Below are 15,980 nucleotides of genomic sequence, written 5' to 3'. Positions count from 1 at the left end.
TATAAAAAAGTAATTAGGAATTCGCTTTATTTGTGAAATGTAAAAATCCATTTTTTACTATAAATGGAGCTTTCATTTTATTTCCAGTAAAAATGTAAAATGCCGTTTTTATCTCCTGTAACTTGTACCAGCTATTCCCCCTTACCCCCTAATATTAATTGATACAGGTTGTTGGTACAGGCAAGGTACATTGACAACCAATTTATACAGGCCACCCAAAATTACCATGAGCTACCGGGTGTTCAGTGATGTTGAATCTCTGTCTGTTGGTAACTCGACACATTTCAACGTGTACTGTGTCATTGTTACTATACTCATAAATCTACTGTTTGATTACTTTAGAATGACAACTTCATCAGACAATATGAAAGAACAATTACAAAGACTTCCTTGTCATTTTACTTGGAATTTGGAGGACAAATGTAAAAGTGAGTTTCCGGTAAGTTTATTAATGTTATCAACACATTGTAATGGATATCATAATCACGTCTATTCACAAAACCCACCATTGTAATATTATTGCATTTTAATATAGGGTTATATATATTACAGCGGCCACTCAGTCATACGTATTTCATAGTTCTCAACATTCCACATGAATATAAAAGGCAATGCATCGGTTCAAGTTGACTAGAAAGTTAAAAATAACCGAACGAAAGGTGTAATCACATGCAGTATAACACGTTGTTACTGTGTTTGAATAGATAATTGTTCCTTCAATCCAGTGTCGTTACTTACTATACATTTATATTTTTGTCTACCACGTAAACAGAAATATATGCGATATATTGATCAGCATTTGCTATCCAATCCAAATGAGATGAGAGTACCAGCCAAGGCATTGAAAAGCTTCCTGTACATGTCAGATCTGGAAGGCAATTCCACGAAATACAAGAAACAATCTTTGAAGTGGATCGACGAGGCTTTACGTGACAACAAGTTAGAAATAGGTAATAATGACTGGGCGATTGGTGACAAGGTAGTGCTTCTTGCGGATAAAGCATGGATTTCATATATTTGTGGTAACTTAAATGATGTGCAACGACTGATTAGCGAGATAGATGAACTTCAAATACAATTGACAGAGAAAGGATACGCATGTCGATTGGCACATGAAGCTTTCGCTCTGCAGTGGTTTAGCAGGACGCACATCAACAATGCTATACAATGCTACAAGCAAGCATTGTCCATGTTTCTTGATAACGTGGATTGGTTATTTGGATATGCCAGAGCAATCAGTAAAATTGCACATGAAATTACTGACAAAAAGAAAAGATCTGTATGTTTACAGGAAGAAGAAGATTCTTTAATAAGAATCCTGCAATTAAAACCTGATCACGGTTTAGCAAGAGTATATCTAGCGAGGCTTCAAATAACCAAAGGTTCACAGGACGATGCAATACGCAATGTAGAGATAGCCGTGGAGTTAGATGGAAATAACTCCATTCTACTTCAAAGGGCCGGCCAGGCGTATAGAATTATGCATAAATTTGATGAAGCTATCAAATTACTTAAAAAAGCAATCAAATTTGATCCTAATTCAAGCATTGCTCATCATCAACTTGGCATTATTTATAAACAAATGTATTATACTGGAAAAAATACCGACCAAGATTTATCAGCTAAATCCATTCAACACCTCAAAAAGGCACTTGAGAGCGATCCAGGTAATTTTGCAGCGAAGATCGATTTGGCAAAAGTATCTATACATTCTGGTGTGCCACCCGAAGAAGTAAAAAAAATATTTATAGAACTTCTGGAATGTGATGATTCCATTGACAGAGCAAATGCCCATTGCAATTATGGGAAATTTCCATACCACCAGGGTGAAAAACAAAGTGCAGCTGAACAGTACAAATTAGCCATGAATGTTAAACCTGGTAGCTGGGGTGCTATTGAGTCAGCCAAGCTACTTAAACTTGGCGAGTATGCATGAATGTTACATAGATTTAGTATTTCACATGTAAGATTTCGATGACTTTATTTCATTTTTAAACATTTTAAAGCATAACTTCCTTTTCATAGGTCTCAGTGAAACTAGATTAAACTCTAATTCAAACTTGCTCCTTTACAATATACCAAACTATAATCTAATTACTTGTAACAGAGAAGGCTCACAAGGTGGGGGAGTTGCGTTATATATTCACAGCTCTTTGTCCTTTAAGCGCATTAACGCCTTTAATATTATGCACTGTGAATCAATCTTTGTGGAAACTGAAATCAACAATAGCAAACTCATCATTGGTGTTAATTACCTCATCTCATTGATGATTCGAAACAATTTTACAGGTAGTTATTACATGAATATGTATTTTTAATTTGTGTTACTAAACAATTACACTTGTAGGTGCGGTTGTTTACAGTCACATCATATACACGTGAGCTACAAGACATATCACATTTTATGGTGGCCATAATCGTCATTCAAAGTTGTTGAGACTTTAATCTATGATACCATCCTATAACCACAGCCGAGGCTCTTATACATCACATGTTAAAGCGGGGGAGTTGTACCTGCGCATGCGTCAGATGGCCTTAGCATGTCATTGTTTAGAAACAAGCATATACCCACGATCCTTTGCGTTTTTAGCGTGTGTTGTTATCATCGTTTGGGACTCAATTCCCGCACGTGCGCAGGTGGAGACCCTCCCGCTTTAACATACTAATATAACATGTGAGGATTAATTTACTGTATTTATTATATTATCAACCTTTTCAAACAATATTATCTTTTAGATATACCTGCGTAATTTTACAGATTCCAGGTAGTTACAAAAGGCGATACATATATTTATTCTGATAGCTCGTGAAATGGATACAAATATAATAAATTGAATTATCTTAAAAATATCGATATAATAGGCACGGGAGTTTAATCTGTTCTTTGTGTTTGTCAAATTAAATTAGAGGGATTACCAGCGACAGGAAGAAAAATTCTATTTTTATGTTAAAGTAAACCACGCCAGGTGTGTAAATAATTACGAATATAATGTAACTAAACGTAGACCACATGAATCATGTATCTTTCTATACGTCTTTAATACAGTTTGCAGGTATACCAATAAAAACATTTAGAGTGTGTTGCTATCGTCGCAGATGACGGCCCTCTCGCATAAAACATCGTCTTTACTCTTGTGTATGTTTTGTTTTTCTGGAGATAATTAAAATGTACCACAAGTTTGTACTTCAGATTGATTCATGTATCCTAAACACGAGTATTCATTACAATCGGAATCCATTCAATATTTTAGGTTCTGTCAGTTCTTCAACAACAAAAAACAATAGTTCAAAAGACACACATTGTGACTAATTGTAGATGCATTGTATGCAAATCAATATTAAATGACGTCATTTAGTCAACCTTCACTGAAATTCACAAACTGTATCAACGAAAACATACTCCCGTTCCTGATAGTTCAGAACATTTTCATATTTTCCCCAACAATGAATGACAGTTATACTACGTGGGCTGAGAGCCACAACAGTGACGAAAAAGCAAATTCTTAGTGACAATGGTTATGAGCACACTCTAGGCAACAATTCACGACTTGGAGGGCAGCAACGGCCCAACAAACAACAGAAAAAAAACAAGCTAATAATATAATTAGTTTAGTTTCAGTAAGGCATACCGTATAATTTGGATTATTAAAACAGCGCGCTAAAAATTGTTGATTAATAATCATTCATTATTTTATTTTTAGATTTATTGTATGAATAATAATTGCGCATGTCCCTGTCTTGTTATATTGTCACTGTTAAACAATGCCCGGAAAATATAATATTGAAATCGTACGTAAAACGGATAGTCGCCAGATAACGCATCATTTTAGAACGACATTTCACTCTCAAGGTCAATTGGATTTGACTTATCCTAAATATCTAGAAATATTATCCAGTTCACGACGCAGCACATCTATTTGGTACTTTATAACAGCAATAAATCACAGGTAAGAACCTCTGCGACAGTGAAGTAGACTTCTAGATTTCAGCAACAGAAGGCATTTGTGACAAGAACATATTCAACACAATATTCTTAGGGGCAGAGCTACGTCACAAGGCTTCCCAGAGGCGGCGACTCGAAATTTTGCTAGGGAATTCTGCTCACGAAACTTGTGCCGAGGCTGGACCTTATTGGGGGGTCCGGGCCATGCTCCCCTTAAAATTGTTGGAATCTATATCCCCTGAAACGCTGTTTCATGCATTTCGGGGGACTATTTTGAGAGTGATGCCGCCGTCCTGTGGGTCTTCCGACTGGGTCACCCGATGGTTCCGATGATCTAAAGTTAACCAGAGGAGATTTATCGAAGCAAATGCGATTAATGTAGCGGAAAGATAGTGGGTGTTAGCCATCCTAGTGAAAGATGAATTTGTTTGTTTTATTGTTTGTCGTGGTGAGTAGTACTACATTACTTGCGAAACGATATCGACGGAAGCCCGACCGGTATTTACTCAACGTCGACACGGACCTCTCTGGCTAATGTCACAGTCTGGACACAGTTTTCATAAACAAATAAAGATATCCCCGTTCTCAGTGATATTATGGTGTGTGGTTAAAGTAGCGGTGCCACCGAAAAATGTGGGGGAAGGGGGACTCTCAACACCCTTTCCTGATATTGAATCTCATCCTGTAAAGAGGGATTGTACCAACAGCTGGCCAGAACATTGTAATGGTAGTACATTTGGCCCTGATTAGTGAATCAAATAACTGAATGCCAGCCACTTCCATGTATTGACGAAATATGAAATATTCTTATTATATTTTAACCATTTAACTTTTTTTGGTTTTGCGTTTTATTCACATTTTTATACCTAACCTACATGTGTTTACTCTATACAAAATGGCTGACTGTCTTTAAAACATGTTTGCCCTCAACTCAACGAGTGACGCTACATATTTACATAATATGTTATAATTAAGACAGATTGAAGTGGACGTTATTTCTTATTACATATTTGATAGAGATTGAATATTTTACAAATATTGGGGCTATTTTGATATAGAATGAGAATATGTTTAATCCAGTGTATTTGACCCACTCAAATGTATGGCTGCTATCCCGTTCTTAATATGTATTTTCAGATGAACTTAGGCGATGTCATTTGGTTCAATGTGCAGATACCTTTCTTGCTAATCGTAGAAAATACGAATTGAACGGGTTCTATTGGAAAGGAACGCAAAACAGTTGATCGAAAACAATCGACAAAAACAATCAACTATGTTTAGCGTGGATTGGCCTGGTGTCAATGCAGCCCCTGGACAAACGCGCAACTTGTACGCCACAGCACCCTACCAGAATAGAACAGCCCCAAATAGTATTATTTCTATTATAGTGCATCTTCTAATGAGGGATATGGGGAATAATTGAAGGTAAACTATGGTGTTTTGATAATTTGCTAGGTATTCGACAAATATGAAGGATCGCCTAGGCCAATAAAATCATTGGGTCAGAAACAGCTAAATACCAACGTTACTGATGAATAAAGACTTTACTGACACGCAACGAGTTTACTATATGTGAACAGTACATACAATTAATAAGTACAATGGAAATGACGGAGTTCTGTTGATATCAAACATTGTCTGTGATTAATAAGGGTCCAGTGTGTTCAATACTGTTCTTCTGAATATTGATCGCGACAAACGAACTTTGAACACCACCTGCTACATGGTGAAGCAAAGTTCAAACTGTAAACTTTATGTAGAATAGGGATCATTAAATATGGTCATCCGATAAAATATTAAACAACAGTCTATGTCATCAGAATTCGCTGTGAACCAATCAGTAACCATATCAACACAACTTGGTAACCAGTCTACCTTGTGTGAAATGACATACATATTATGTGCATTCACTCCAGTGTACCAGTGTGCTGCTATTCACAACACAGGTAAGAAGTTATCACGACTATGAGCACATTTCACAGCATGGTTAGATACAATGACATTATAGGAAGCAACTAAAACACCAGTCTCCATAAACCAGTCTGGAAAGTCAGTCGTTAACATTTCTGGATTGAAACTTATTTAAAATATCTAGCTTCAGGACAATTACTATTTATTGGTTCACAATTTAGTAGAGGGTCGGCAAGGGGTATTTTCGTAAGCTGTAATCAGTTGCTTTTATTTTCGTGATAATGTAATTTAGATAAATAAAAAACGTAAATTCGTAGACATGGGCAAGGTGTAAAATGTAATCAGCTATTTGATTCGTCCGTACATTGTACAACGATCTCATTTTTACAAGCGTATAAAACATTTTCCACATTAAATGTCGTTATTCTTATGCAATATCCAATTTTGATTTTTATACACAAATTCTCAAATATATTATAAAAAAGTAATTAGGAATTCGCTTTATTTGTGAAATGTAAAAATCCATTTTTTACTATAAATGGAGCTTTCATTTTATTTCCAGTAAAAATGTAAAATGCCGTTTTTATCTCCTGTAACTTGTACCAGCTATTCCCCCTTACCCCCTAATATTAATTGATACAGGTTGTTGGTACAGGCAAGGTACATTGACAACCAATTTATACAGTCCACCCAAAATTACCATGAGCTACCGGGTGTTCAGTGATGTTGAATCTCTGTCTGGTGGTAACTCGACACATTTAAACGTGTACTGTGTCATTGTTAATGTACTCATAAATCTACTGTTTGATTACTTTAGAATGACAACTTTATCAGACAATATGAAAGAACAATTACAAAGACTTCCTTGTCATTTTACTTGGAATTTGGAGGACAAATGTAAAAGTGAGTTTCCGGTAAGTTTATTAATGTTATCAACACATTGTAATGGATATCACAAAACCCACCATTGTAATATTATTGCATTTTAATATAGGGTTATATATATTACAGCGGCCACTCAGTCATACGTATTTCATTGTACTCAACATTCCACATGAATATAAAAGGCAATGCATCGGTTCACATTGACTACAAAGTTAAAAATAACCGAACGAAAGGTGTAATCACATGCAGTATAACACGTTGTTACTGTGTTTGAATAGATAATTGTTCCTTCAATCCAGTGTCGTTACTTACTATACATTTATATGTTTGTCTACCATGTAAACAGAAATATATGCGATATATTGATCAGCATTTGATATCCAATCCAAATGAGATGAGAGTACCAGCCAAGGCATTGAAAAGCTTCCTATACATGTCAGATCTGGAAGGCAATTCCACGAAATACAAGAAACAATCTTTGAAGTGGATCGACGAGGCTTTACGTGACAACAAGTTAGAAATAGGTAATAATGACTGGGCGATTGGTGACAAGGTAGTGCTTCTTGCGGATAAAGCATGGATTTCATATCTTTGTGGTAACTTACAAGATGTGCAACGACTTATTAGCGAGATAGATGAACTTCAAATACAATTGACAGAGAAAGGATACGCATGTCGATTGGCACATGAAGCTTTCGCTCTGCAGTGGTTTAGCAGGACGCACATCAACAATGCTATACAATGCTACAAGCAAGCATTGTCCATGTTTCCTGATAACGTGGATTGGTTATTTGGATATGCCAGAGCAATCAGTAAAATTGCACATGAAATTACTGACAAAAAGAAAAGATCTGCATGTTTACAAGAAGAAGAAGAATTTTTAAAAAGGATCCTGCGATTAAAACCAGATCACGTTTTTGCAAGAGTATATCTAGCGAGACTTCAAATAACCAAAGGCGAAGAATCACAAGCAATATTAAATCTAGAGAAAGCATTGGAGTTAGATGGAAATAACTTCATTCTACTTCAAAGGGCCGGCCAGGCGTATAGAATTATGCAAAAATTTGATAAAGCTATCAAATTAATTAAAAGAGCAATCAAATTTGATCCCAATTCAAGCTTTGCTCATCATCAACTTGGCATTATTTATAAACAAATGTATTATACTGGAAAAATGACCGACCAAGAGTTATCAGCTAAATCCATTCAACACCTCAAAAAGGCACTTGAGAGCGATCCAGGTAATATTTCAGCGAAGATCGATTAAGCAAAAGTATCTGTATATGCTGGTGTGCCACCCGAAGAAGTAAAAAAAATATTTATAGAACTCCTGGAATGTGATGATTCCATTGACAGAGCAAATGCCCATTGCAATTATGGGAAATTTCTATACCATCACGGTGAAAAACAAAGTGCAGCTGAACAGTACAAATTAGCCATGAATGTTAAACCTGGTAGCTGGGGTGCTATTGAGTCAGCCAAGCTACTTAAACTTGGCGAGTATGCATGAATGTTACATAGATTTAGTATTTCACATGTAAGATTTCGATGACTTTATTTCATTTTTAAACATTTTAAAGCATAACATCCTTTTCATAGGTCTCAGTAAAACTAGATTAAACTCTAATTCAAACTTGCTCCTTTACAACATACCAAACTAAAATCTAATCACTTGTAACAGAGAAGGCTCACAAGGTGGGGGAGTTGCATTATATATTCACAGCTCTTTGTCCTTTAAGCGCATTAACACCTTTAATATTATGCACTGTGAATCAATCTTTGTGGAAACTGAAATCAACAATAGCAAACTCATCATTGGTGTTAATTACCTCATCTCATTGATGATTCGAAACAATTTTACAGGTAGTTATTACATGAATATGTATTTTTAATTTGTGTTACTAAACAATTGTTACACTTGTAGGTGCGGTTGTTTACAGTCACATCATATACACGTGAGCTACAAGACATATCACATTTTATGGTGGCCATAATCGTCATTCAAAGTTGTTGAGACTTTAATCTATGATACCATCCTATAACCACAGCCGAGGCTCTTATACATCACATGTTAAAGCGGGGGAGTTGTACCTGCGCATGCGTCAGATGGCCTTAGCATGTCATTGTTTAGAAACAAGCATATACCCACGATCCTTTGCGTTTTTAGCGTGTGTTGTTATCATCGTTTGGGACTCAATTCCCGCGCATGCGCAGGTGACGACCCTCCCGCTTTAAGATACTAATATAACATGTGAGGATTAATTTACTGTATTTATTATATTATCAACCTTTTCAAACAATATTATCTTTTAGATATACCTGCGTAATTTTACAGATTCCAGGTATGCATAGTTACAAAAGGCGATACATATATTTATTCTGATAGCTCGTGAAATGGATACAAATATAATAAATTGAATTATCTTAAAAATATCGATATAATAGGCACGGGAGTTAATCTGTTCTTTGTGTTTGTCAAATTAAATTAGAGGGATTACCAGCGACAGGAAGAAAAATTCTATTTTTATGTTAAAGTAAATCACGCCAGGTGTGTAAATAATTACGAATATAATGTAACTAAACGTAGACCACATGAATCATGTATCTTTCTAAACGTCTTTAATACAGTTTGCAGGAATGCCAATAAAAACATTTAGATTGTGTTGCTATCGTCGCAGATGACGGCCCTCTCGCATAAAACATCGTCTTTACTTTTGTGTATGTTTTGTTGCTGGAGATAATTAAAATGTACCACAAATTTGTACTTCAGATTGATTCATGTATCCTAAAGACGAGTATTCATTACAAGCAGAATCCATTCAATATTTTAGGTTCTGTCAGTTCTTCAACAACAAAAAACAATAGTTCAAAAGGCACACATTGTGACTAATTGTAGATGCATTGTATGCAAATCAATATTAAATGACGTCATTTAGTCAACCTTCACTGAAATTCACAAACTGTATCAACGAAAACACACTCCCGTTCCTGGTAGTTCAGAACATTTTCATATTTTCCCCAACAATGAATGACAGTTATACTACGTGGGCTGAGAGCCACAACAGTGACGAAAAAGTAAATTCTTAGTGACAATGGTTATGAGCACACTCTAGGCAACAATTCACGACTTGGAGGGCAGCAACGGCCCAACAAACAACAGAAAAAAACAAGCTAATAATATAATTGGTTTAGTTTCAGTAAGGCATACCGTATAATTTGGATTATTAAAACAGCGCGCTAAAAGTTGTTGATTAATAATCATTCATTATTTTATTTTTAGATTTATTGTATGAATAATATTTGCGCATGTCCCTGTCTTGTTATATTGTCACTGTTAAACAATGCCCGGAAAATATAATATTGAAATCGTACGTAAAACGGATAGTCGCCAGATAACGCATCATTTTAGAACGACATTTCACTCTCAAGGTCAATTGGATTTGACTTATCTTAAATATCTAGAAATATTATCCAGTTCACGACGCAGCACATCTATTTGGTACTTTATAACAGCAATAAATCACAGGTAAGAACCTCTGCGACAGTGAAGTAGACTTCTAGATTTCAGCAACAGAAGGCATTTGTGACAAGAACATATTCAACACAATATTCTTAGGGGCGGAGTTACGTCACAAGGCTTCCCTGAGGCGGCGACACGAAATTTTGCTAGGGAATTCTGCTCACGAAACTTGTGCCGAGGCGCGACCTTATTGGGGGGTCCGGGCCATGCTCCCCTTAAAATTGTTGGAATCTATATCCCCTGAAACGCTGTTTCATGCATTTCGGGGGACTATTTTGAGACTGATGCCGCCGTCCTGTGGGTCTTCCGACTGGGTCACCCGATGGTTCCGATGATCTAAAGTTAACCAGAGGAGATTTATCGAAGCAAATGCGATTAATGTAGCGGAAAGGTAGTGAGTGTTAGCCATCCTAGTGAAAGATGAATTTGTTTGTTTTATTGTTTGTCGTGGTGAGTAGTACTACATTATTTGCGAAACGATATCGACGGAAGCCCGACCGATATTTACTCAACGTCGACACGGACCTCTCTGGCTAATGTCACAGTCTGGACACAGTTTTCATAAACAAATAAAGATATCCCCGTTCTCAGTGATATTATGGTGTGTGGTTAAAGTAGCGGTGCCACCGAAAAATGTGGGGGAAGGGGGACTCTCAACACCCTTTCCTGATATTGAATCTCATCCTGTAAAGAGGGATTGTACCAACAGCTGGCCAGAACATTGTAATGGTAGTACATTTGGCCCTGATTAGTGAATCAAATAACTGAATGCCAGCCACTTCCATGTATTGACGAAATATGAAATATTCTTATTATATTTTAACCATTTAACTTTTTTTGCTTTTGCGTTTTATTCACATTTTTATACCTAACCTACATGTGTTTACTCTATACAAAATGGCTGACTGTCTTTAAAACATGTTTGCCCTCAACTCAACGAGTGACGCTACATATTTACATAATATGTTATAATTAAGACAGATTGAAGTGGACGTTATTTCTTATTACATATTTGATAGAGGTTGAATATTTTACAAATATTGGGGCTATTTTGATATAGAATGAGAATATGTTTAATCCAGTGTATTTGACCCACTCAAATGTATAGCTGCTATCCCGTTCTTAATATGTATTTTCAGATGAACTTAGGCGATGTCATTTGGTTCAATGTGCAGATATCTTTCTTGCTAATCGTAGAAAATACGAATTGAACGGGTTCTATTGGAAAGGAACGCAAAACAGTTGATCGAAAACAATCGACAAAAACAATCAACTATGTTTAGCGTGGATTGGCCTGGTGTCAATGCAGCCCCTGGACAAACGCGCAACTTGTACGCCACAGCACCCTACCAGAATAGAACAGCCCCAAATAGTATTATTTCTATTATAGTGCATCTTCTAATGAGGGATATGGGGAATAATTGAAGGTAAACTATGGTGTTTTGATAATGTATTTGCTAGGTATTTGACAAATATGAAGGATCGCCTAGGCCAATAAAATCATTGGGTCAGAAACAGCTAAATACCAACGTTACTGATGAATAAAGACTTTACTGACACGCAACGAGTTTACTATATGTGAACAGTACATACAATTAATAAGTACAATGGAAATGACGGAGTTCTGTTGATATCAAACATTGTCTGTGATTAATAAGGGTCCAGTGTGTTCAATACTGTTCTTCTGAATATTGATCGCGACAAACGAACTTTGAACACCACCTGCTACATGGTGAAGCAAAGTTCAAACTGTAAACTTTATGTAGAATAGGGATCATTAAATATGGTCATCCGATAAAATATTAAACAACAGTCTATGTCATCAGAATTCGCTGTGAACCAATCAGTAACCATATCAACACAACTTGGTAACCAGTCTACCTTGTGTGAAATGACATACATATTATGTGCATTCACTCCAGTGTACCAGTGTGCTGCTATTCACAACACAGGTAAGAAGTTATCACGACTATGAGCACATTTCACAGCATGGTTAGATACAATGACATTATAGGAAGCAACTAAAACACCAGTCTCCATAAACCAGTCTGGAAAGTCAGTCGTTAACATTTCTGGATTGAAACTTATTTAAAATATCTAGCTTCAGGACAATTACTATTTATTGGTTCACAATTTAGTAGAGGGTCGGCAAGGGGTATTTTCGTAAGCTGTAATCAGTTGCTTTTATTTTCGTGATAATGTAATTTAGATAAATAAAAAACGTAAATTCGTAGACATGGGCAAGGTGTAAAATGTAATCAGCTATTTGATTCGTCCGTACATTGTACAACGATCTCATTTTTACAAGCGTATAAAACATTTTCCACATTAAATGTCGTTATTCTTATGCAATATCCAATTTTGATTTTTATACACAAATTCTCAAATATATTATAAAAAAGTAATAAGGAATTCGCTTTTTTTGTGAAATGTAAAAATCCATTTTTTACTATAAATGGAGCTTTCATTTTATTTCCAGTAAAAATGTAAAATGCCGTTTTTATCTCCTGTAACTTGTACCAGCTATTCCCCCTTACCCCTTATCATTAATTGATTCAGGTTGTTGGTACAGGCAAGGTACATTGACAACCAATTTATACAGTCCACCCAAAATTACCATGAGCTACCGGGTGTTCAGTGATGTTGAATCTCTGTCTGGTGGTAACTCGACACATTTCAACGTGTACTGTGTCATTGTTAATGTACTCATAAATCTACTGTTTGATTACTTTAGAATGACAACTTCATCAGACAATATGAAAGAACAATTACAAAGACTTCCTTGTCATTTTACTTGGAATTTGGAGGACAAATGTAAAAGTGAGTTTCCGGTAAGTTTATTAATGTTATCAACACGTTGTAATGGATATCACAAAACCCACCATTGTAATATTATTGCATTTTAATATAGGGTTATATATATTACAGCGGCCACTCAGTCATACTTATTTCATTGTACTCAACATTCCACATGAATATAAAAGGCAATGCATCGGTTCACGTTGACTACAAAGTTAAAAATAACCGAACGAAAGGTGTAATCACATGCAGTATAACACGTTGTTACTGTGTTTGAATAGATAATTGTTCCTTCAATCCAGTGTCGTTACTTACTATACATTTATATGTTTGTCTACCATGTAAACAGAAATATATGCGATATATTGATCAGCATTTGATATCCAATCCAAATGAGATGAGAGTACCAGCCAAGGCATTGAAAAGCTTCCTATACATGTCAGATCTGGAAGGCAATTCCACGAAATACAAGAAACAATCTTTGAAGTGGATCGACGAGGCTTTACGTGACAACAAGTTAGAAATAGGTAATAATGACTGGGCGATTGGTGACAAGGTAGTGCTTCTTGCGGATAAAGCATGGATTTCATATCTTTGTGGTAACTTACAAGATGTGCAACGACTGATTAGCGAGATAGATGAACTTCAAATACAATTGACAGAGAAAGGATACGCATGTCGATTGGCACATGAAGCTTTCGCTCTGCAGTGGTTTAGCAGGACGCACATCAACAATGCTATACAATGCTACAAGCAAGCATTGTCCATGTTTCCTGATAACGTGGATTGGTTATTTGGATATGCCAGAGCAATCAGTAAAATTGCACATGAAATTACTGACAAAAAGAAAAGATTTGAATGTTTACAAGAAGAAGAAGAATTTTTAAAAAGGATCCTGCGATTAAAACCAGATCACGTTTTTGCAAGAGTATATCTAGCGAGGCTTCAAATAACCAAAGGCGAAGAATCACAAGCAATATTAAATATAGAGAAAGCATTGGAGTTAGATGGAAATAACTTCATTCTACTTCAAAGGGCCGGCCAGGCGTATAGAATTATGCAAAAATTTGATAAAGCTATCAAATTAATTAAAAGAGCAATCAAATTTGATCCCAATTCAAGCTTTGCTCATCATCAACTTGGCATTATTTATAAACAAATGTATTATACTGGAAAAATGACCGACCAAGAGTTATCAGCTAAATCCATTCAACACCTCAAAAAGGCACTTGAGAGCGATCCAGGTAATGTTTCAGCGAAGATCGATTTAGCAAAAGTATCTGTATATGCTGGTGTGCCACCCGAAGAAGTAAAAAATATATTTATAGAACTTCTGGAATGTGATGATTCCATTGACAGAGCAAATGCCCATTGCAATTATGGGAAATTTCTATACCACCAGGGTGAAAAACAAAGTGCAGCTGAACAGTACAAATTAGCCATGAATGTTAAACCTGGTAGCTGGGGTGCTATTGAGTCAGCCAAGCTACTTAAACTTGGCGAGTACGCATGAACTGATTTAGTATTGCACATGTAAGATGCATCTAGCAATGATCAGTGACCAATGTCTACACAACAAGAATCTCATTGACGATTCAAAACAATTTTACAGGAAGTTATTATATGAATCTGTATTATTAATCATGTTACTAAACAATTGTTACACTTGTAGGTGCGGTTGTTTACAGTCACATCATATATACGTGAGGTACAAGGTCTATCACATTTTATGGTGGCCGCGGTACTTATACATCACATGTTAAAGCGGGGGAGTTGTACCTGCGCATGCGTCAGATGGCCTTAGCATGTCATTGTTTAGAAACAAGCATATACCCATGATCCTTTGCATTTTTAGGGTGTGTTGCTATCGTCGCAGATGACGGCCCTTCCGCATAAAACATCGTCTTTACTCTTGCGTATATTTTGTTTCTGGAGATAATTAAAATGTACCACAAATTTGTACTTCATATTGAATCATGTATCCTAAAGACGAGTATTCATTAAAATCAGAATCCATTCAATATTATAGGTTGATGAACCTTTCAAAAGTGTTGTCTTTTTTTTCAATATTTGTATATTGGACAACTTAATCTGTCAGCATCAACAACAAAAAATAGTTCAAAAGGCACACATTGTGACTAATTGTAGATGCATTGTATGCAAATCAATATTAAATGACGTCATTTAGTCAACCTTCACTGAAATTCACAAACTGTATCAACGAACACACACTCCCGTTCCTGGTAGTTCAGAACATTTTCATATTTCCCCCAACAATGGATGGCAGTTATACTACGTGGCCGCGTGGGCTGAGAACCACAACAGTGACGAAAAAGCAAATTCTTAGTGACATCAGTTATGAGCACACTCTCGGCAACAATTCACGACTCGGAGGGCAGCAACGGGCCCAATAAACAACAGAAAAACAAACAAGCTAATAATATAATTAGTTTAGTTTCAGCGTAGACTAGTAATACAACAGACTTGCAACGCCTATTGTTTAAGGTGTTAATCGGCTTAATTGTATATGCTACGCGTGCTACGCTCTGTAGCGTTGGCATAGACACCGTCGAAGTTTACCGAGTACTGGATATTCTGCACACTTCGCGCTCCTTCGGAAATTGCGTATTTCTTCGTAAAACGGATCCGGATATATTTAAAAAAACGGGAGATGCGTTCTGGACATTTTGACCTTTGCAGCTGTGTAAGAATTTTAAGAATCGACCAAGAATCAGGGGAGTTACAAGTAACTGAATGTCTTAGTGTTTACCTCAAATAGTTTTTGAATATATAATGAGCAACTTTGAAACGATATTTCTCGCTGTTGCGGATTTTGCGGAAGGTTTCCAATATTTTTTCGGAGAGAGCTTATCGCTGCGTTTTGAACGATCATACTTCTTTGTGTGTTACCCGTTTTGTTTT

General features: G+C 36.1%; 3 protein-coding genes across 3 annotated transcripts; all 3 read left to right on the top strand.

Moving 5' to 3' along the window:
- Positions 1 to 343: 343 nt before the first annotated feature.
- LOC102809898 (antiviral innate immune response effector IFIT1-like) lies at positions 344 to 1,936 on the top strand. Its single transcript, XM_085495866.1, has 2 exons — positions 344 to 439; positions 773 to 1,936. Exons 1-2 carry the CDS (start codon positions 344 to 346, stop codon positions 1,934 to 1,936), a joined length of 1,260 nt encoding a protein of 419 aa, XP_085351992.1.
- A 4,619-nt stretch (positions 1,937 to 6,555) lies between these two features.
- Positions 6,556 to 8,006, top strand: LOC146729482 (interferon-induced protein with tetratricopeptide repeats 5-like). Its single transcript, XM_085495865.1, has 2 exons — positions 6,556 to 6,768; positions 7,086 to 8,006. Exons 1-2 carry the CDS (start codon positions 6,556 to 6,558, stop codon positions 8,004 to 8,006), a joined length of 1,134 nt encoding a protein of 377 aa, XP_085351991.1.
- Positions 8,007 to 8,177: 171 nt separating this feature from the next.
- On the top strand, positions 8,178 to 14,571 carry LOC144342479 (interferon-induced protein with tetratricopeptide repeats 5-like). Its single transcript, XM_078005586.2, has 3 exons — positions 8,178 to 8,239; positions 12,994 to 13,090; positions 13,408 to 14,571. Exons 1-3 carry the CDS (start codon positions 8,178 to 8,180, stop codon positions 14,569 to 14,571), a joined length of 1,323 nt encoding a protein of 440 aa, XP_077861712.2.
- The last annotated feature ends 1,409 nt before the right edge of the window (positions 14,572 to 15,980 follow it).

Source organism: Saccoglossus kowalevskii, chromosome 22, assembly GCF_978046115.1.
Source record: "Saccoglossus kowalevskii chromosome 22, keSacKowa6.1, whole genome shotgun sequence".
NCBI lineage: Eukaryota > Metazoa > Hemichordata > Enteropneusta > Harrimaniidae > Saccoglossus > Saccoglossus kowalevskii.
Note: the sequence above shows the minus strand (reverse complement) of the source record. Positions and strands in the feature narration are given on the sequence as shown.